We start from the raw sequence: 22,294 nt of genomic DNA on the forward strand, positions 1-22,294 counted from the left end.
TATAATATATATATATAGCGCAAAGCAACGCCGTGATGAAGCCTCACAGGACATGTTCTGGCATGTCCAGGCTCATCCACAATTTCTCAGTTAGTCACACGACTGAAAACCCACCGACAGCCGTCTGAAAGCCATCTCAAAGCCGTCCTGTGAGACCAACACGGAGGTGGTTTTGTGCTGCGCCATGAACGGCACGGTGGCGCATCTGTCCGCTTTTCTTTCCATGAGAAAAACTCCTGTAACAGTGGAATGTGCCGAAAAAGTGCTGATGTCCACGTCTCATGCCATTTTTGTGTAAGTCAGATGACGTCCCGGATCAACAAAGCCTTCACGTTGGAAATGATCTGGTTGATTCAGCCTGTCGATCGGCGCTCGGAGCGCAGCGCGCTCTCAGCAGCTGTGGGCGGTCTTTAAACCGGCTGGAGCACTCCTTAATCTGTGTAATCCCCATAAAATCGTCCCTGAAAGCCAACAGAATTTTCCGAATGGTGTCGACCTGGAGGTCTCTCCCAGTTTCTGGAAAAAATTTATGCAGCAAAGCTCCAAATCGTTCAGACATTTATTAGCTATAAAAATCAGACGAGAGGGGTGGACCACTGCTCACACAAAGCCTGCTCACAGGCGAATGACGCAACCAACAGGCGTGAAAAAACTCACGCATGAGCACGAAGGTTCAAGCTTGGCTGATGCAATCACACATGATTCAAATCCATATGGTTTTGGAAAAAAATAAAAAGGTCCGATACTTTTCTAACAGACCTCGTATACGAGGTCTGTTAGGTAATAAACCGACCCTTTTATTTATTTTTTTAACTATATGGATTTGAATGACGTGCGATTACACCAATCATGCTTGAACCCTCGTGCGCATGCGTGAATTTTTTCACGCGTGTTGGTGATGTCATTTCCCTGTGGGCAGGCGTTGAGTGAGATGTGGTCCCACCCTCTCGGCTGAATTCCTTTGTTTCACACGCTGCTCGAGACGGCGCAAGTTGCTTTATCAAAATTTTTTCTGGACCTGTGAGGAATATCCGAGTGGACACTATTCGACAAATTAAGCTGGTTTTCGGTGAAAAGTTTAATGGCTGATGCGAGATTATGGGGTGTTTCTGTCACTGTAAGGACTTCCCACGGAGCAGGACATCGTGCGGCGCTTCCAGGCGCCGTCGTCGGCCTGTTTCGACCTGAAAACATCCTAATTTAAGGCTTAATTCACCCAGGATGTCGTGAGAGAACAGAGAAGATTCAGAAGAGGCTGGCATGAGGACTTTATGCGGACATTCACAAATATTTTTCCACATTGAAAGACATATGCATAACTATCAGAGGAAGACAGGAAGTGAGCTCAGCAACAAGTTACTACAATAAGAAAATGTTTATTTTGTAATGAAAGAACCAATAAATGAATAAATTAATAACCCAAACATTATTAAGTGGTTTCAATAAAATTGTTTCAATTCCATAATAATAATAATAATAATAATAATAATAATAATAATAATAATAATAATAATAATTCTGGTTTATTTTATTTCTTTGAACTGATTCAAAGCCATGATTCACAAAAATGGGACAGTGGCAGACAGCCAATAGTGTGACATAATTATGTCTAAAGTTATGTGTAATTATGTCTAATAATTATGTCTAACATATGTGAGGATAAAATGTCAAACAAGTCCATGGTCATAAGCAAAAACAGAATGGTGCCTTCAATTGGTGTGGTGCCTGATTTCACAGAGGTGTATCCTCTTTCAGTTTTTATTGACATAGTAACATTACTAAGTTTGCCCATTGTGCTATGCAAAACTATTGATTGGATTTGTTTGTCCATATGACAGGATCCCTTGAAGGGAATATTGATTTTAACTATGACTCCCCCACACCACCTACTGGATATAGTTAATGTTTAAATCATCAGTTTGGCAACAGAATTTCAACATACTCATTCCGGTCCAGTGTACTTGTAGGTGCCCCGCTATGCACAAAGATGTTTTTACAACAGCTATATCTCGTTTACACCACTACACAGGATGTAAATTTGAAACACAATGTGTGAACTTTTTTCATTGTTCTTGACAGCAATGATGGATTAACAAAATAAGGTGAGTTACCCATATACACAACCCCAGTTCCAATGAAGTTGGGACGTTGTGTAAAATGTAAATAAAACCAGAATACAATGATTTGTAAATCCTCTTCAACCTATATTTAATTGAATACACCACAAAGACAAGATATTTAATGTTCAAATTGTTAAACTTTGTTTTTGTGCAAATATTTGCTCATTTTGAAATGGATGCTTGCAACACATTTCAAAAAAGCTGGGACAGTGGTATGTTTACCACTGTGTTACATCACCTTTCCGTCTGACAACACTCAATAATCAATCAATCAATCAATTTTTTTATATAGCGCCAAATCACAACAAACAGTTGCCCCAAGGCGCTTTATATTGTAAGGCAAGGCCATACAATAATTATGTAAAACCCCAACGGTCAAAACGACCCCCTGTGAGCAAGCACTTGGCTACAGTGGGAAGGAAAAACTCCCTTTTAACAGGAAGAAACCTCCAGCAGAACCAGGCTCAGGGAGGGGCAGTCTTCTGCTGGGACTGGTTGGGGCTGAGGGAGAGAACCAGGAAAAAGACATGCTGTGGAGGGGAGCAGAGATCGATCACTAATGATTAAATGCAGAGTGGTGCATACAGAGCAAAAAGAGAAAGAAACAGTGCATCATGGGAACCCCCCAGCAGTCTACGTCTATAGCAGCATAACTAAGGGATGGTTCAGGGTCACCTGATCCAGCCCTAACTATAAGCTTTAGCAAAAAGGAAAGTTTTAAGCCTAATCTTAAAAGTAGAGAGGGTGTCTGTCTCCCTGATCTGAATTGGGAGCTGGTTCCACAGGAGAGGAGCCTGAAAGCTGAAGGCTCTGCCTCCCATTCTACTCTTACAAACCCTAGGAACTACAAGTAAGCCTGCAGTCTGAGAGCGAAGCGCTCTATTGGGGTGATATGGTACTACGAGGTCCCTAAGATAAGATGGGACCTGATTATTCAAAACCTTATAAGTAAGAAGAAGAATTTTAAATTCTATTCTAGAATTAACAGGAAGCCAATGAAGAGAGGCCAATATGGGTGAGATATGCTCTCTCCTTCTAGTCCCCGTCAGTACTCTAGCTGCAGCATTTTGAATTAACTGAAGGCTTTTTAGGGAACTTTTAGGACAACCTGATAATAATGAATTACAATAGTCCAGCCTAGAGGAAATAAATGCATGAATTAGTTTTTCAGCATCACTCTGAGACAAGACCTTTCTGATTTTAGAGATATTGCGTAAATGCAAAAAAGCAGTCCTACATATTTGTTTAATATGCGCTTTGAATGACATATCCTGATCAAAAATGACTCCAAGATTTCTCACAGTATTACTAGAGGTCAGGGTAATGCCATCCAGAGTAAGGATCTGGTTAGACACCATGTTTCTAAGATTTGTGGGGCCAAGTACAATAACTTCAGTTTTATCTGAGTTTAAAAGCAGGAAATTAGAGGTCATCCATGTCTTTATGTCTGTAAGACAATCCTGCAGTTTAGCTAATTGGTGTGTGTCCTCTGGCTTCATGGATAGATAAAGCTGGGTATCATCTGCGTAACAATGAAAATTTAAGCAATACCGTCTAATAATACTGCCTAAGGGAAGCATGTATAAAGTGAATAAAATTGGTCCTAGCACAGAACCTTGTGGAACTCCATAATTAACTTTAGTCTGTGAAGAAGATTCCCCATTTACATGAACAAATTGTAATCTATTAGACAAATATGATTCAAACCACCGCAGCGCAGTGCCTTTAATACCTATGGCATGCTCTAATCTCTGTAATAAAATTTTATGGTCAACAGTATCAAAAGCAGCACTGAGGTCTAACAGAACAAGCACAGAGATGAGTCCACTGTCCGAGGCCATAAGAAGATCATTTGTAACCTTCACTAATGCTGTTTCTGTACTATGATGAATTCTAAAACCTGACTGAAACTCTTCAAATAGACCATTCCTCTGCAGATGATCAGTTAGCTGTTTTACAACTACCCTTTCAAGAATTTTTGAGAGAAAAGGAAGGTTGGAGATTGGCCTATAATTAGCTAAGATAGCTGGGTCAAGTGATGGCTTTTTAAGTAATGGTTTAATTACTGCCACCTTAAAAGCTTGTGGTACATAGCCAACTAACAAAGATAGATTGATCATATTTAAGATCGAAGCATTAAGTAATGGTAGGGCTTCCTTGAGCAGCCTGGTAGGAATGGGGTCTAATAAACATGTTGATGGTTTGGATGAAGTAACTAATGAGAATAACTCAGACAGAACAATCGGAGAGAAAGAGTCTAACCAAATACCGGCATCACTGAAAGCAGCCAAAGATAACGATACGTCTTTGGGATGGTTATGAGTAATTTTTTCTCTAATAGTTAAAATTTTGTTAGCAAAGAAAGTCATGAAGTCATTACTAGTTAAAGTTAATGGAATACTCAGCTCAATAGAGCTCTGACTCTTTGTCAGCCTGGCTACAGTGCTGAAAAGAAACCTGGGGTTGTTCTTATTTTCTTCAATTAGTGATGAGTAGAAAGATGTCCTAGCTTTACGGAGGGCTTTTTTATAGAGCAACAGACTCTTTTTCCAGGCTAAATGAAGATCTTCTAAATTAGTGAGACGCCATTTCCTCTCCAACTTACGGGTTATCTGCTTTAAGCTACGAGTTTGTGAGTTATACCACGGAGTCAGACACTTCTGATTTAAAGCTCTCTTTTTCAGAGGAGCTACAGCATCCAAAGTTGTCTTCAATGAGGATGTAAAACTATTGACGAGATACTCTATCTCCCTTACAGAGTTTAGGTAGCTACTCTGCACTGTGTTGGTATATGGCATTAGAGAACATAAAGAAGGAATCATATCCTTAAACCTAGTTACAGCGCTTTCTGAAAGACTTCTAGTGTAATGAAACTTATTCCCCACTGCTGGGTAGTCCATCAGAGTAAATGTAAATGTTATTAAGAAATGATCAGACAGAAGGGAGTTTTCAGGGAATACTGTTAAGTCTTCTATTTCCATACCATAAGTCAGAACAAGATCTAAGATATGATTAAAGTGGTGGGTGGACTCATTTACTTTTTGAGCAAAGCCAATAGAGTCTAATAATAGATTAAATGCAGTGTTGAGGCTGTCATTCTCAGCATCTGTGTGGATGTTAAAATCGCCCACTATAATTATCTTATCTGAGCTAAGCACTAAGTCAGACAAAAGGTCTGAAAATTCACAGAGAAACTCACAGTAACGACCAGGTGGACGATAGATAATAACAAATAAAACTGGTTTTTGGGACTTCCAATTTGGATGGACATGACTAAGAGACAAGCTTTCAAATGAATTAAAGCTCTGTCTGGGTTTTGGATTAATTAATAAGCTGGAATGGAAGATTGCTGCTAATCCTCCACCCCGGCCCGTGCTACGAGCATTCTGACAGTTAGTGTGACTCGGGGGTGTTGACTCATTTAAACTAACATATTCATCCTGCTGTAACCAGGTTTCTGTTAGGCAGAATAAATCAATATGTTGATCAATTATTATATCATTTACCAACACGGACTTAGAAGAGAGAGACCTAATGTTTAATAGACCACATTTAACTGTTTTAGTCTGTGGTGCAGTTGAAGGTGCTATATTATTTTTTCTTTTTGAATTTTTATGCTTAAATAGATTTTTGCTGGTTATTGGTAGTCTGGGAGCAGGCACCGTCTCTACGGGGATGGGGTAATGAGGGGATGGCAGGAGGAGAGAAGCTGCAGAGCGGTGTGTAAGACTACAACTCTGCTTCCTGGTCCCAACCCTGGATAGTCATGGTTTGGAGGATTTAAGAAAATTGGCCAGATTTCTAGAAATGAGAGCTGCTCCATCCAAAGTGGGATGGATGCCATCTCTCCTAACAAGACCAGGTTTTCCCCAGAAGCTTTGCCAATTATCTATGAAGCCCATCTCATTTTTTGGACACCACTCAGACAGCCAGCAATTCAAGGAGAACATGCGGCTAAACATGTCACTCCCGGTCCGATTGGGGAGGGGTCCAGAGAAAGCATTTTGGGAACATGAGGACATTAATTGTTGAAGCTTTGTAGGTGAAATTCCCATTCTTGCTTGATGTATGACTTCAGTTCAACAATGCGCCACAATTTCAATGGGCAACAGGTCTGGACTGCAGGCAGGCCAGTCTAGTACCCGTACTCTTTTACTATGAAGCCACGCTGTTGTAACACGTGCAGAATGTGGCTTGGCATTGTCTTGCTGAAATAAGCAGGGACATCCCTGAAAAAGACGTTGCTTGGATGGCAGCATGTGTTGCTCCAAAACCTGGATGTACCTTTCAGCATCGATGGTGTCATCACAGATGTGTAAGTTGCCCATGCCATGGGCACTAACACACCCCCATACCATCACAGATGCGGGCTTTTGAACTATGCACTGGTAACAATCTGGATGGTCTTTTTCCTCTTTTGTCCGGAGGACATGATGTCCATGATTTCCAAAAACAATTTGAAATGTGGACTCATCAGACCACAGCACACTTTTCCACTTTATGTCTGTCCATTTCAAATGAGCTCGGGCCCAGAGAAGGCGCTGGTGTTTCTGGATGTTGTTGATGTTTGGCTTTCACTTTGCATGGTAGAGTTTTAACTTGCACTTGTAGATGTAGCGACGGACTGTGTTAACTGACAATGGTTTTCTGAAGTGTCCCTGAGCCTACGCGGTAAGATCCTTTACACAATGATCAATCAATCAATCAATCAATTTTTTTTTTATATAGCGCCAAATCACAACAAACAGTTGCCCCAAGGCGCTTTATATTGTAAGGCAAGGCCATACAATAATTATGTAAAACCCCAACGGTCAAAACGACCCCCTGTGAGCAAGCACTTGGCTACAGTAGGAAGGAAAAACTCCCTTTTAACAGGAAGAAACCTCCAGCAGAACCAGGCTCAGGGAGGGGCATTCTTCTGCTGGGACTGGTTGGGGCTGAGGGAGAGAACCAGGAAAAAGACATGCTGTGGAGGGGAGCAGAGATCGATCACTAATGATTAAATGCAGAGTGGTGCATACAGAGCAAAAAGAGAAAGAAACAGTGCATCATGGGAACCCCCCAGCAGTCTACATCTATAGCAGCATAAGGGATGGTTCAGGGTCAGCTGATCCAGCCCTAACTATAAGCTTTAGCAAAAAGGAAAGTTTTAAGCCTAATCTTAAAAGTAGAGAGGGTGTCTGTCTCCCTGATCTGAATTGGGAGCTGGTTCCACAGGAGAGGAGCCTGAAAGCTGAAGGCTCTGCCTCCCATTCTACTCTTACAAACCCTAGGAACTACAAGTAAGCCTGCAGTCTGAGAGCGAAGCGCTCTATTGGGGTGATATGGTACTACGAGGTCCCTAAGATAAGATGGGACCTGATTATTCAAAACCTTATAAGTAAGAAGAAGAATTTTAAATTCTATTCTAGAATTAACAGGAAGCCAATGAAGAGAGGCCAATATGGGTGAGATATGCTCTCTCCTTCTAGTCCCCGTTAGTACTCTAGCTGCAGCATTTTGAATTAACTGAAGGCTTTTTAGGGAACTTTTAGGACAACCTGATAATAATGAATTACAATAGTCCAGCCTAGAGGAAATAAATGCATGAATTAGTTTTTCAGCATCACTCTGAGACAAGACCTTTCTAATTTTAGAGATATTGCGTAAATGCAAAAAAGCAGTCCTACATATTTGTTTAATATGCGCTTTGAATGACATATCCTGATCAAAAATGACTCCAAGATTTCTCACAGTATTACTAGAGGTCAGGGTAATGCCATCCAGAGTAAGGATCTGGTTAGACACCATGTTTCTAAGATTTGTGGGGCCAAGTACAATAACTTCAGTTTTATCTGAGTTTAAAAGCAGGAAATTAGAGGTCATCCATGTCTTGATGTCTGTAAGACAATCCTGCAGTTTAGCTAATTGGTGTGTGTCCTCTGGCTTCATGGATAGATAAAGCTGGGTATCATCTGCGTAACAATGAAAATTTAAGCAATACCGTCTAATAATACTGCCTAAGGGAAGCATGTATAAGGTGAATAAAATTGGTCCTAGCACAGAACCTTGTGGAACTCCATAATTAACTTTAGTCTGTGAAGAAGATTCCCCATTTACATGAACAAATTGTAATCTATTAGACAAATATGATTCAAATGATGCAGGTTTTTAATCCAGTGCCACCTGAGGGATCAAAGATCACGGGCATTCAATGTTGGTTTTCAGCCTTGCTGCTTACATGTAGAAGCAAGTAGTTGCTGCACCACTCTGCATTTAATCATTAGTGATCGATCTCTGCTCCCCTCCACAGCATGTCTTTTTCCTGGTTCTCTCCCTCAGCCCCAACCAGTCCCAGCAGAAGACTGCCCCTCCCTGAGCCTGGTTCTGCTGGAGGTTTCTTCCTGTTAAAAGGGAGTTTTTCCTTCCCACTGTAGCCAAGTGCTTGCTCACAGGGGGTCGTTTTGACCGTTGGGGTTTTACATAATTATTGTATGGCCTTGCCTTACAATATAAAGCGCCTTGGGGCAACTGTTTGTTGTGATTTGGCGCTATATAAAAAAATTGATTGATTGAATTGATTGATTGATTGTTGTATGGCTTTTGCCTTACAATATAAAGCGCCTTGGGGCAACTGTTTGTTGTAATTTGGCGCTATATAAATAAAATTGATTTGATTTGCTTTCGAAATTTCTCCAGATTCTCTGAATTTTCTGATTATATTATGGACTGTAGATGACGGAATCCCTAAATTCCTTGCAACTGAACATTGAGAAACACTGTTCTTAAACTGTTGGACTATTTTTTCATGCAGCTGTTCACAAAGTGGTGATCCTCGCCCCATCTTTGCTTGTAAATGATTGAGCCTTTTGGGGATGCTCCTTTTATTCCCAAAATGAGTGTCCTCAGTTTCCAAACACTTATTGAGTGTTAGAAGGACAGGTGATGTAACACAGTGGTAAACATACCACTGTCCCAGCTTTTTTGAAATGTGTTGCAGGCATCCATTTCAAAATGAGCAAATATTTGCACAAAAACAATAATGTTTATCAGTTTTAACATTAAATATCTTGTCTTTGTGGTGTATTAAATTGAATATAAGTTGAAGATGATTTGCAAATCATTGTATTCTGTTTTTATTTACATTTTACACAATGTGCCAACTTCACTGGAATTGGGGTTGCACACTGAACAAAATTATTAATGCAACACTTTTGTTTTTGCTCCCATTTTTCATGAGCTGAACTCAAAGATCTAAAACATGTTCTATATACACAAAAGACCTATTGCTGACTGGTTTTCTGACCCAGACAGGCCCCCGCCCCACCAATAAAGTAAAACTGAACATTTCAGAGTGGCCTTTCATTGTGGCCAGCCTAAGACACACCTGTGCAATAATCATGCTGTCTGTGAGGTGGGGGATGGATTATCTAGGCAAAGGAGAAGTACGCATTAACACAGATTTAGAGAGATTTGTGAACAATATTTGAGAGAAATAAGTCTTTTGTGAATATAGAAAATGTTTTGGATCTTTGAGTTCAACTCATGAAAAATGAGAGCAAATGCAAAATTGTTGCTTTTATATTTTTGTTCAGTGTATTTAATGCACCACTTGTCTGTCTGATCATAAAATTCCAATGTCGTTTGCGCCCATAGTGGTTGGAGGCTCACTGTTATGCACAAAGGAATTTACGCTGGTTTTAGGGTGTTGTGATGGCATTATTATGGTGTCTTCAAGGTCCTACATGAGCACTCATTTCTGAGTTCTGTTACTTGTACAGTGTATCCAGAAAGTATTCACAGTGCTTCACCTTTTCCACATTTTGATATGTTACAGGCTTATTCCAAAATGGAGTAAATAATTTTTTTCCCCTCAAAATTCTACTCACAACACCCCATAATTACAACATGAAAAAACTATTTTCTTTCTTCTTTTTTTTTGCACATTTATTAAAATTAAAAACAGTAAGAAATTACACTCAACAAAAATATAAACGCAACACTTTTGGTTTTGCTCCCATTTTGTATGAGATGAACTCAAAGATCTAAAACTTTTTCCACATACACAATATCACCATTTCCCTCAAATATTGTTCACAAACCAGTCTAAATCTGTGATAGTGAGCACTTCTCCTTTGCTGAGATAATCCATCCCACCTCACAAGTGTGACATATCAAGATGCTGATTAGACACCATGAGTAGTGCACTTGTGTGCCTTAGACTGCCCACAATAAAAGGCCACTCTGAAAGGTGCAGTTTTATCACACAGCACAATGCCACAGATGTCGCAAGATTTGAGGGAGCGTGCAATTGGCATGCTGACAGCAGGAATGTCAACCAGAGCTGTTGCTCGTGTATTGAATGTTCATTTCTCTACCATAAGCCGTCTCCAAAGGCGTTTCAGAGAATTTGGCAGTACATCCAACCAGCCTCACAACCGTTGACCACGTGTAACCACACCAGCCCAGGACCTCCACATCCAGCATGTTCACCTCCAAGATCATCTGAGATCAGCCACTCGGACAGCTGCTGAAACAATCGGTTTGCATAACCAAAGAATTTCTGCACAAACTGTCAGAAACCGTCTCAGGGAAGCTCATCTGCATGCTCATCGTCCTCATCGGGGTCTCGACTTGACTCCAGTTCGTCGTCGTAACCAACTTGAGTGGGCAAATGCTCACATTTGCTGGCATTTGGCACGTTGGAGAGGTGTTCTCTTCACGGATGATGCGAAGGAGATGAGTTGCACTGCATGAGGCAAATGGTGGTCACACCAGATACTGACTGGTATCCCCCCCAATAAAACAAAACTGCACCTTTCAGAGTGGCCTTTTATTGTGGGCAGTCTAAGGCACACCTGTGCACTAATCATGGTGTCTAATCAGCATCTTGATATGGCACACCTGTGAGGTGGGATGGATTATCTCAGCAAAGGAGAAGTGCTCACTATCACAGATTTAGACTGGTTTGTGAACAATATTTGAGGGAAATGGTGATATTGTGTATGTGGAAAAAGTTTTAGATCTTTGAGTTCATCTCATACAAAATGGGAGCAAAACCAAAAGTGTTGCGTTTATATTTTTGTTGAGTATATATGTACATAAGTATTCTCAATACTTTGCTGATGCACCTTTTGAATTGGATTCAGGTCTGGGCTCTGGCTGGGCCACTCAAGGACACGCACCGAGTTGTCCTGAAGCCACTCCTTTGGTATCTTGGCTGTGGGCTAAGGGTTATTGTCCTGCTGAAATATGAACCAATGCCCCATGCTGAGGTCAATCCTGACTAGTCTCCCAGTTCCTGCTACTGAAAAACATTCTCACAGCATGATGCTGCGATCACCATGCTTCACTGGAGAGATGGTGCCTGGTTTCATGCAAACATGATGCCTGGCATTCACACCAAAGAGTTCAATCTTTGTCTCATCAGACCAGAGAATTTTGTTTCTCATGGTCTGGTCCTTCTGGTGCCTTTTGAAAAACTCCAGGCGGGCTGCCATGTGTCTTTTACTATGGTGTGGCTTCTGTCTGGCCATTCTACAATACAGGCCTGATTGGTGGATTGCTGTGCTTCTGGAAGGTTCTCCTCTCTCCACAGAGGAATGCTGGAGCTCTGACAGAGCAACCATTGTGTTCTTTGTCACCTTTCCAAGGCCCTTCTCCCCCAATTGCTCAGTTTAGATGGGCAGGTAGCTCTAGGAAGAGTCCTGGTGGATCTGAACTTCTTCCATTTAAAGATGATTGAGGCCACTGTGCTCATTGGGACCTTCAGCACAGTAGAAATCTTTCTGTACCCTTCCCCAGATTTGTGGGGAAGGGTACAGACAATTCCTTTGACTTCATGCTTGGTTTGTGCGCTGACTGTCAACTGTGGGACCTTATATGTAGACAGGTGTGTGTCTTTCCAAATCATGTTCAATCAACTGAATTTACCCCAAGTGGACTCCAAGCTATAGAAACATCTCAAGGATGATCAGTGGAAACAGGATGCACCTGAGCTCAATTTTGAGCTTCATGGCAAAGGCTGTGAATACTTATGTGCATGTGATTTCTTAGTTTTTTGTTTTTTTTTTAACAAATTTGCCAAAAAAAACCAAACAAACAACAACAACAACAAAAAACCTTTTCTTACATTTCCACTATGTGCTACATTGTGTACATTTTTGTGGAGTAATGTATGTTGCAGCCTTATTTGTGGAATAAGGCTGCAACATAAAGAAATATGGAAAACGTACAGTGCTGTCAATACTTTCTGGATGCACTGTATCTACACTGTGTTCCGTTTCACGCACACCCTAGGGCCTCTAAACTTTCCCAAGGACCTCGACCTTTCAACAGGTCTGGCTACATCGAAAAACAAAAGGGCAAATGTAACTGTAAAACTGAGGGAGGAGATATGGAACAAGCCAACATCCATTGGCATATATAGTATATCTACATATATGCATGATCTTGTATTTGTACGCACCACTCCGTATGTTGAGGGCATGATGTTTGTCCACAGACCATCCTCCCAGGTTGGATGGCACCAGTTCAAAGCCGTGCATCAGAGCGGTTCTCCTCTCCCACTGGATAACACCGGGACACGGCTCATATTCGTAGCCCACCGATACTGAAACACATACACATAACCGGGTTCGACGTTAATTAGAAAGTCAGAGCTGTAACCCTGCTGTGTCTAACGCACAAACAGTAGTATACAGACAGGAGCATACACACAAACATGGCACACATTGTGAGTCTCTCTTAAAACTATATTGTGTTGAGCAGTACGACAGATGAAAGCCCTGTAGGGAGACCTCATCAGTGAGTGCATCTGAGAGACATCAGTGAGAAGTGGAGGCATAATCAGGAGGAGCCCGTCTTCATGGAAGAGCCTAGAATTAGCTGCTTGACCTCTTACTTGTAATGATACACTGAGCGGCATCTCTCAACAACTAACAGCTATCAGTAGAGTTTCTGTTTTTTGTGTTTTGTTTTGTTTTTACTTGGCAGGTGACAAATCTGTAGCTCTTGGAACTCTACAAACACCACGCACGAGATTCAAACATGATCCCAGTCATGATGCAGACTTCATGAGCAACATGCTCTGATTCCAAGGAGTCATGGAAGGGTACTTTTTTCCAATAGTGATAGAAAAGGGTTGTGACAAAGCACCATAGTTTTATGAAGTGGAAACGAAAATGTGAGCGCAATAGAATTAATCCACATGCTCGCTGAGAGGCCTGTGGTAGTGTGTATATATATATTTAAAAATGTCAAACATAACAAACCATTTTTATAACTTAGAATGCAAATCTAAATTGTAAATTTCAAAAACATATGTATAAATGTAGCAAACAGTTTTATACAACTCTTTACATTAAAATGTAGGAAATGCTTCAGGCATTTTTTTGTACAACTATTTACAAAACAATAAGATGCCACACAAATTAATTGTGCCACTCAAAAAACAATTCATGTTCAACACAAAACAGAGTGGACACAAGTCTGACCCATAGGGGGCATGTCATTCCTCCTGTTGTCCACCTGGAGGCAGTGTTGGCACTTTAGTCTTTGATTTTGACTAGAGGATTACATTTTTCGGGAATTCCCGTGGGTCACATGATTCCTGCGGGATTCCCGCGGGATGGGAGTCAAAATTTTATCAATCCCGTGATTGGGATGGGAGGGGAATAAAAATGAACGGGAGCGGGCAGGAGCGGGAATGCCAAAAATAGATGCTGATTTTCATCTATTCAAAACAACCAAAACGCGTTCACACCGGGTGCGATCAGATGCTACAAATTCGCGGGGGTCGCGTGGCGACAGACGCACCTCCTTTGCCCGGTGTGTCGCTCTGCTTTTGCTGTGAAAATTCACCCCAGTGCGTCATCGAATAGGAGGAGCTTCCATTCCACTTGCCGGCTCCGGTTGTCAGTCAAGTTAACATGACGGACCTTGATCACACGGAGCGAGTTGTTGTGGAAAGCTCCCAATACAGAGAGTATCATTATTTGCTGCAGGAGCTGTGTCTGGATGACGGCTGCTTTCACCGGTCCTTCCACCTCTGCAGGACCCAGTTTGAGGGCCTCCTGTCCCGTTCACGTGCGCACATGTAAACAATTAAAAAAAAGAAACTCTGCTGCCTGCTGTGGTACTGCAGCTGGCTCTTCCCCCCAAAACTCTGTCATAATCGTGTTTAGAAACCAGTCACCATTTGTTTTATTATACATCTGTGTAGTTAATTAATAAAATATTCTCCACAGACGATTCGCTCGCGCGCGCACGTAAAAGCAAAAATAAAAACTCCGCTGCTTGCTGCTCCTCGCCCTTTCCCAAAAAACTCTGTCATATTGTGTTTAGAAACCAGTCACCATTTGTTTTATTATACATCTGTGTAGTTAATTAATAAAATATTCTCCACAGACGATTCGCTCGCGTGCGCACGTAAAAGCAAAAACAAAAACTCCGCTGCTTGCTGCTCTTGCTCTTTCCCAAAAAACTCTGTCATAATTGTGTTTAGAAACCAGTCACCATTTGTTTTATTATACATCTGAGTAGTTAATTAATAAAATATTCTCCACAGACGATTCGCTCGCACGCAAAAAAATAATAATAAAAAAAACTCAGCTGCTTGCTGATCCTCGCTCTTTCCCAAAAAACTCTGTCATAATTGTGTTTAGAAACCAGTCACCATTTGTTTTATTATACATCTGTGTAGTTAATAAGTAAAATAATCTCCATGGATGATTCACTTGCGCACGCACGTAAAATAAAAATAAAAAGAAACTCCGCACCCGCTGCTGGTGCTGCTGCTCACTCCACAAACTCTGTCATAATTGTGAAATAAAGGACAAAAGAGACATAAGTCCTGCTCACAGGCTGCTACCAGATACAGGACATGTTCACATCTTCAGTCAAACTCCAGACATCTCCACGTCACTACATATTCAGTCCCTGATTGATAATCACGGCGCGAGACATACGGGAGTGGGATGGGAGTGGGACTGATTGTGAGTGGGAGCGGGATGGGATTGGGAGTCATCTTTACAGGAGTGGGACGGGATGGGATTTATTTTCTGGGAGCGGGATGGGACGGGAGTGAAAATCCACTCCCATGTCATGCTCTAATTTTGACCAGAATCTCCTCAGCAAACAACCCATGTGGGTTGGTGATTTTGATTGGTTTAGGTTGCGCATTTTTCCACTAATAATAAAGGGGAAGTGTTGTCCCCCACCCCCCCGCAACTGCACCAAGGGAGAGCCGACAAGAATTGAAAGTCCCATTTGCTGCGCTTTTCTGAAGAAATGTGCAACAAACAGCAAATGACCATAAGATTCAAGATAAAGCATTGCATTTAAACAATTCATCATATTTCAAGTTATACTAGGACTATAAACATAATTTAAAAACTATTACATAATTTGAAATCTGCACTTTCATTACACATTCAACCCTAGACTCAGACTGTGGCGGATTGGATGTTACATCCACTTAATTTAGTCATGTGACTATGACACAGAGACACGTCAAGATGACTGCAGAGGGTTAAAATATAAAACACCAAATACTTACAAAACAACAAAGTTAATTTCAAATAAATTCAACCAGCAACACGGTGGATTAGCGGTTAGCACTGTTGCCTCACAGCAAGAAGGTCATGGGATCAATTCCCACTTGCGGCCTATCTGTGTGAAGTTTGCGTGTTCTCCCTGTGTCTGTGTTGGTTCTCCCTATGTGCTCCGGCTTCCTCCCACATCCAAAGACATGCAGGTTAGGTGACCTGGAAACTTTAACATTGTCCATTGGTGTCTGCAGGTATGAATATGTTTGTATGTCTATATGTGGGCCAGAGTGTCACGCTCTATGACTTCTGGTAGAGACTCTAGCCCAGGGGTGGGCAATCATGTGCCATGAAGGGCCGAGACACTGCAGATTTTCCTTACAACCAATCACCTCAGCAGGTGATTTCATTAATGATCACTTGTCTCAGCAGGTGATTTCATTGACGATCAGGTGTTTATGTTCAGGGGAGAAGCTCATCAGCAATCCACCTGCTGAGGTGATTGGTTGCAAGGAAAACCTGCTGTTGTGTGGGCCGCCAGAAGAGGAGGTACTGCTGGCCCACCACCAGAGGGCGCCCTGCCTGAAGTGCGGGCTTCAGGCACGAGAGGGCGCTGCCGCCACGGACACAGCCGGGAGTGACAGCTGTTACTCATTACTTCCTGACAGCTGTCACTCATTCTTCATCATCTCACTCCATAAAACCCAGACGTCATCTCCACCTCATCGCCGAGATATCATACTTCATTGGAGGTAATATCCTCAGCCATTTGTGTTTTCTATATCTGTATATTGTGAGTGTTTGCAGGAGTACCGGTCCCTCTTTCTGTGGAGGCTGAGTGAGTGCAGGACGGCACTCTTTTCCCCTGAGGAATCACTGCGGTACTCTGCAACATATTGAGTGAGAGGTGGAGGTGGCATTCCCACCGTTGTTGTTACTGGGTGTACACACACCCACACTTGACTGTCTTTATTCTCGCCAGCAGTACCAGATCCGACAGTCGGGGACGGTGATCACCTGGGAATTCGGGACTTGGCAGCTCCAGTATTCACCAGGTTCTGTGGCAGCGGAAATCGTGTGGTTCCGGCTCTTCTCAGGACAGACGTCTTTTATCCTCGAGCCTGCCCACACGTCACCTTTGTGATTTGACTGTAATTATATTCTGAGATTGTCTGTATATTCGTTGTGCACATTTCACAACATTAAATTGTTACTTTTTGGCTCATCTATTGGCCGTTCATTTGTGCCCCCTGTTGTGGGTCCGTGTCACTACACTTTCACAACAGGATATCTCGGCCAGCATCATGGACTCCGAGGGGTGTCACCCGGCTGTTGAACGACCAATGGGAGAGCAGGGAGCGCAGGCGTCTGCAGGAGGCGTGATTGGTGAGCTACAGCACATTCTCACCACCTTTACGGCTCGGTTGGATCAAATGACCGAGCAAAACATCCTCCTGAACCGCTTCAACAATGCTGCTGTCAATGTGACAGGGGCGCCGATGTGCAGCCGAATTTGCAGTCGACTTCCGCATCGCGGCTGCGAGGTCCGGCTGGAATGACGTTGCGCTCCGCGCCACCTTCATAAACGGACTGTCGTTAGTCCTGAAGGAGCATTTGGTTGCTAAGGAGGAACCACGGGATTTAGACGGGCTTATCGATCTCGTTATATGGTTAGACAATCGGTTGGAGGAATGCCGTTGGGAGCGAGGCGAAGGGCGTGGCCTGATACACGCCGCCCCTCTCCCTTCCGGTTTCGAAAAGGGGCCGCCCTCCCCACGCTCCACAGCCGCAGCGCTCTGTGGGGCAACAGCTCCCCCTGCTGACGTTGTTAGGGAAACGCACAGGGCCAAAATGAGCAGGCTGATCCGCGGGGAGTGTTTTCTCTGCAGCTCAAAAGAGCACACACAGAAAAACTGCCCCAAACGGCCACAACAACAACTGCCCTCAGAGACTGGGCTAAGGGGGGGTCAAAACATTCACGTGAGACACACACAGATTGCCACACGACTCCCAGTTACAATCCTGAGCGGGGATTTAACCCTTCAAGCCCCAGCACTGGTGGACACGGGGTCAGAAGGGAATTTGCTAGACAGCAGATGGGCAGGGGAGGTAGGGCTTCCTTCGCCATTGCAGGTTCGGGCACTAGATGGCACCCTCCTCCCTTTAATCACACACAAGACACAACCAGTAACTCTGGTGGTGTCTGGAAACCATCGGGAGGAGATTGAGTTTTTTGTAACTCCTTCTACCTCCCGCGTGATTTTGGGCTTCCCATGGATGTTGAAGCACAATCCCCGGATTGATTGGCCGTCTGGGGTGGTGGTTCAGTGGAGCGAAACCTGCCATCGGGTGTGTTTAGGATCCTCAGTTCCTCCCGGTTTACAGGCTAAGGAGGAGGTCAAAGTCCCTCCCAATCTGACGGCAGTGCCGGTTGAGTACCACGATCTTGCTGACGTCTTCAGCAAGGATCTGGCCCTCACCCTTCCCCCGCACCGTCCGTACGATTGTGCCATTGATTTGATTCCAGGCGCTGAGTTCCCGTCCAGCAGGCTGTACAACCTCTCACGACCTGAGCGTGAATCAATGGAGACCTACATCCGGGACTCATTAGCTGCTGGGCTGATCCGGAACTCCACCTCCCCGATGGGGGCAGGTTTCTTTTTTGTGGGCAAGAAAGATGGCGGACTCCGTCCATGCATTGATTACAGGGGGCTGAATGAGATTACGGTTCGCAATCGATACCCGTTGCCATTGTTGGATTCCGTGTTCACCCCCCTGCATGGAGCCAAAATCTTTACTAAGCTGGATCTTAGAAATGCGTATCACCTGGTTCGGATCCGGAAGGGAGACGAATGGAAGACGGCATTTAACACCCCGTTAGGTCACTTTGAGTACCTGGTCATGCCGTTCGGCCTCACCAACGCCCCCGCGACGTTCCAAGCCTTGGTTAACGACGTCTTGCGGGACTTCCTGCACCAATTCGTCTTCGTATATCTGGACGATATTCTCATCTTTTCTCCGGATCCTGAGACCCATGTCCAGCATGTAAGTCATGTCCTGCAGCGGTTGTTAGAGAACTGACTGTTTGTGAAGGGCGAGAAGTGCGAGTTTCACCGCACGTCTTTGTCCTTCCTGGGGTTTATCATCTCCTCTAACTCCGTCGCCCCTGATCCGGCCAAGGTTGCGGCGGTGAGAGATTGGCCCCAACCAACAAGCCGTAGGAAGCTGCAACAGTTCCTCGGCTTCGCTAATTTCTATAGGAGGTTCATTAAGGGCTACAGTCAGGTCGTTAGCCCCCTGACAGCCCTGACCTCTCCAAAAGTCCCCTTCACCTGGTCGGATCGGTGCGAAGCCACGTTCAAGGAGTTGAAACGACGGTTCTCTACTGCGCCAGTTTTGGTGCAGCCCGACCCTAGCCGCCAGTTCGTTGTTGAAGTGGACGCCTCTGACTCAGGGATAGGAGCTGTGCTGTCCCAGAGCGGACAGACCGATAAGGTTCTTCACCCGTGTGCCTACTTTTCACGCAGGTTGACCCCGGCTGAACGGAACTATGACGTCGGCAATCGAGAACTCCTTGTGGTGAAAGAGGCTCTTGAGGAGTGGAGACACCTGTTGGAGGGAGCGTCTGTGCCGTTCACGGTTTTCACTGACCATCGGAACCTGGAGTATATCAGGACCGCCAAGCGGCTGAACCCCAGGCAAGCCCGCTGGTCACTGTTCTTCGGGCATTTTGACTTCCAGATCACCTATCGCCCCGGGACCAAGAACCAGAGGTTGGATGCCTTGTCCCGGGTACACGAAGAGGAGGTCAAAACTGCACTGTCGGATCCACCGGAGCCTATCCTGCCGGAGTCCACTATCGTGGCCACCCTCACCTGGGACGTGGAGAAGATCATCCGGGAGGCCCTGGCACGGAGCCCGGACCCAGGAACAGGTCCGAAGAACCGTTTATACGTCCCACCAGAGGCCAGAGCTGCAGTCTTGGACTTCTGTCACGGCTCCTGTCATCCAGGGGTGCGAAGGACTGTGGCAGTTGTCCGGCAGCGCTTCTGGTGGGCGTCTATGGAGGCCGACGTCCGGGAGTATATCCAGGCCTGCACCACCTGTGCCAGGGGCAAGGCAGACCATAAAAGGTCCCAAGGACTTCTCCAGCCGTTGCCGGTGCCTCATCGCCCCTGGTCCCACATCGGCCTGGATTTTGTCACGGGCCTCCCGCCGTCCCAGGGCAACACCACCATCTTCACGATAGTGGACCGATTCTCCAAGGCGGCCCACTTCGTGGCCCTCCTGAAGCTCCCAACAGCCCAGGAGACAGCAGACCTCCTGGTCCACCACGTTGTCCGTCTGCATGGGATACCCACCGACATCGTCTCTGACCGTGGTCCCCAGTTCTCCTCACACGTCTGGAGGAGCTTCTGCAGGGAACTGGGGGCCACTGTGAGCCTCTCGTCCGGGTACCATCCACAGACGAACGGACAGGCAGAGCGGGCCAACCAGGAACTGGAACAGACCCTCTGCTGCGTAACATCCGCGCACCCGACGGCCTGGAGTAACCATCTGGCCTGGATCGAGTATGCGCATAACAGCCAGGTGTCTTCTGCCACCGGCCTCTCCCCATTTGAGGTGTGTTTGGCGTACCAGCTCCCATTATTTCCGGTGGTGGAGGGAGAGGTCGGTGTGCCCTCGGTCCGGGCCCATCTTCGGAGGTGCCGTCGGGTGTGGCGCACCGCCCGTTCTGCCTTGTTGAAAGGCCGGACGAGGGCCAAGACCCATGCAGACCGCCGGCGGTCCCCGGCCCCTGCATACCAGCCCGGGCAGGAGGTGTGGTTGTCAACGAAGGACATCCCCCTGCAAGTACAGTCTCCTAAATTGATGGACAGGTTCATCGGCCCCTTTCGTATCCTCAAAGTCCTCAGCCCTGCTGCAGTGAAGCTCCAGCTCCCAGCTTCACTGCGGATCCACCCGGTCTTCCATCTTTCCAGGATCAAACCTCACCACACCTCACCCTCTGTGCTCCCAGTCCGGCGCCGCCTCCTGCCCGGATCATTGACGGGGAGCCGGCTTGGACAGTGCGCCGGCTCCTGGACGTCCGTCGAATGGGCCAGGGGTTCCAATATCTGGTGGACTGGGAAGGGTATGGACCCGAAGAACGCTCCTGGGTGAAGAGGAGCTTCATCCTGGATCCGGCCCTCCTGGCCGACTTCTACCGCCGACACCCTGATAAACCTGGTCGGGCGCCAGGAGGCGCCCGTTGAGGGGGGGGTCCTGTTGTGTGGGCCGCCAGAAGAGGAGGTACTGCTGGCCCACCACCAGAGGGCGCCCTGCCTGAAGTGCGGGCTTCAGGCACGAGAGGGCGCTGCCGCCACGGACACAGCCGGGAGTGACAGCTGTTACTCATTACTTCCTGACAGCTGTCACTCATTCTTCATCATCTCACTCCATAAAACCCAGACGTCATCTCCACCTCATGGCCGAGATATCATACTTCATTGGAGGTAATATCCTCAGCCATTTGTGTTTTCTATATCTGTATATTGTGAGTGTTTGCAGGAGTACCGGTCCCTCTTTCTGTGGAGGCTGAGTGAGTGCAGGACGGCACTCTTTTCCCCTGAGGAATCACTGCGGTACTCTGCAACATATTGAGTGAGAGGTGGAGGTGGCATTCCCACCGTTGTTGTTACTGGGTGTACACACACCCACACTTGACTGTCTTTATTCTCGCCAGCAGTACCAGATTCGACAGTCGGGGACGGTGATCACCTGGGAATTCGGGACTTGGCGGCTCCAGTATTCACCAGGTTCTGTGGCGGCGGAAATCGTGTGGTTCTGGCTCTTCTCAGGACAGACGTCTTCTATCCTCGAGCCTGCCCACACGTCACCTTGTGATTTGACTGTAATTATATTCTGAGATTGTCTGTATATTCGTTGTGCACATTTCACAACATTAAATTGTTACTTTTTGGCTCATCTATTGGCCGTTCATTTGCGCCCCCTGTTGTGGGTCCGTGTCACTACACTTTCACAACACCTGCAGTGTGTCGGCCCTCGCTGCCCACCCCTGCTCTAGCCCCTCTGTGACCCTTGATTGGAGTAAGTGGGTATAGAAAATCGACGGATGGATAATTTAAACCAAACTATTGTCAGCAATACAAATAAAATGCTTTAAGGATATTGAACATTCGTAGACTTTCTAATATTCATATGAATATGAATATTTAACAAACTCTACAGCACACAGACATTTTTTCCCTTTGGAACACAAAGTAAGCCTGCATCCTGAGACCACACAGCACAAGACAGTACATAACGCTCCAAACATTTTCTTTGATAAGAGGGTTCACAAACATTTAGAGCCTTATAGCTCAATAATAAACCTTTAAAATCTGCTCTCACATTCACAGGAAGCCAGTGAAGGAAGGCTAGAACAAGTGTGATGTGAGTAAATTTTGTTGTGCTGTCAAAGGTTTAGCATCCATATTTTGATTCAAGTTAAGATATGTCATACAAGGGAAACCAGAAAATAATACATTGACATAGCCAGGACACAGTCTGGAGGACGCAAAATGTGAATCAGTGTTTCAGCATTTGTCGTAGACTGAAAGGTTCTACTCATTACAGTGTTACACAAATGAAAATGGGCACTCTGAG

At 45.0% G+C, this 22,294-nt stretch overlaps 1 protein-coding gene across 1 annotated transcript in view; it reads right to left on the reverse strand.

The window, feature by feature from the left end:
* tenm1 (teneurin transmembrane protein 1) overlaps positions 1-22,294 on the reverse strand; it is a 728,712-nt gene that overhangs the window by 207,752 nt on the left and 498,666 nt on the right. Inside the window, 1 exon segment of the mRNA XM_034181415.1 lies at positions 12,568-12,711. Coding sequence (XP_034037306.1) covers positions 12,568-12,711 — 144 coding nt within the window.

Source organism: Thalassophryne amazonica, chromosome 11 (genome assembly GCF_902500255.1).
Source record: "Thalassophryne amazonica chromosome 11, fThaAma1.1, whole genome shotgun sequence".
Lineage (NCBI taxonomy): Eukaryota > Metazoa > Chordata > Actinopteri > Batrachoidiformes > Batrachoididae > Thalassophryne > Thalassophryne amazonica.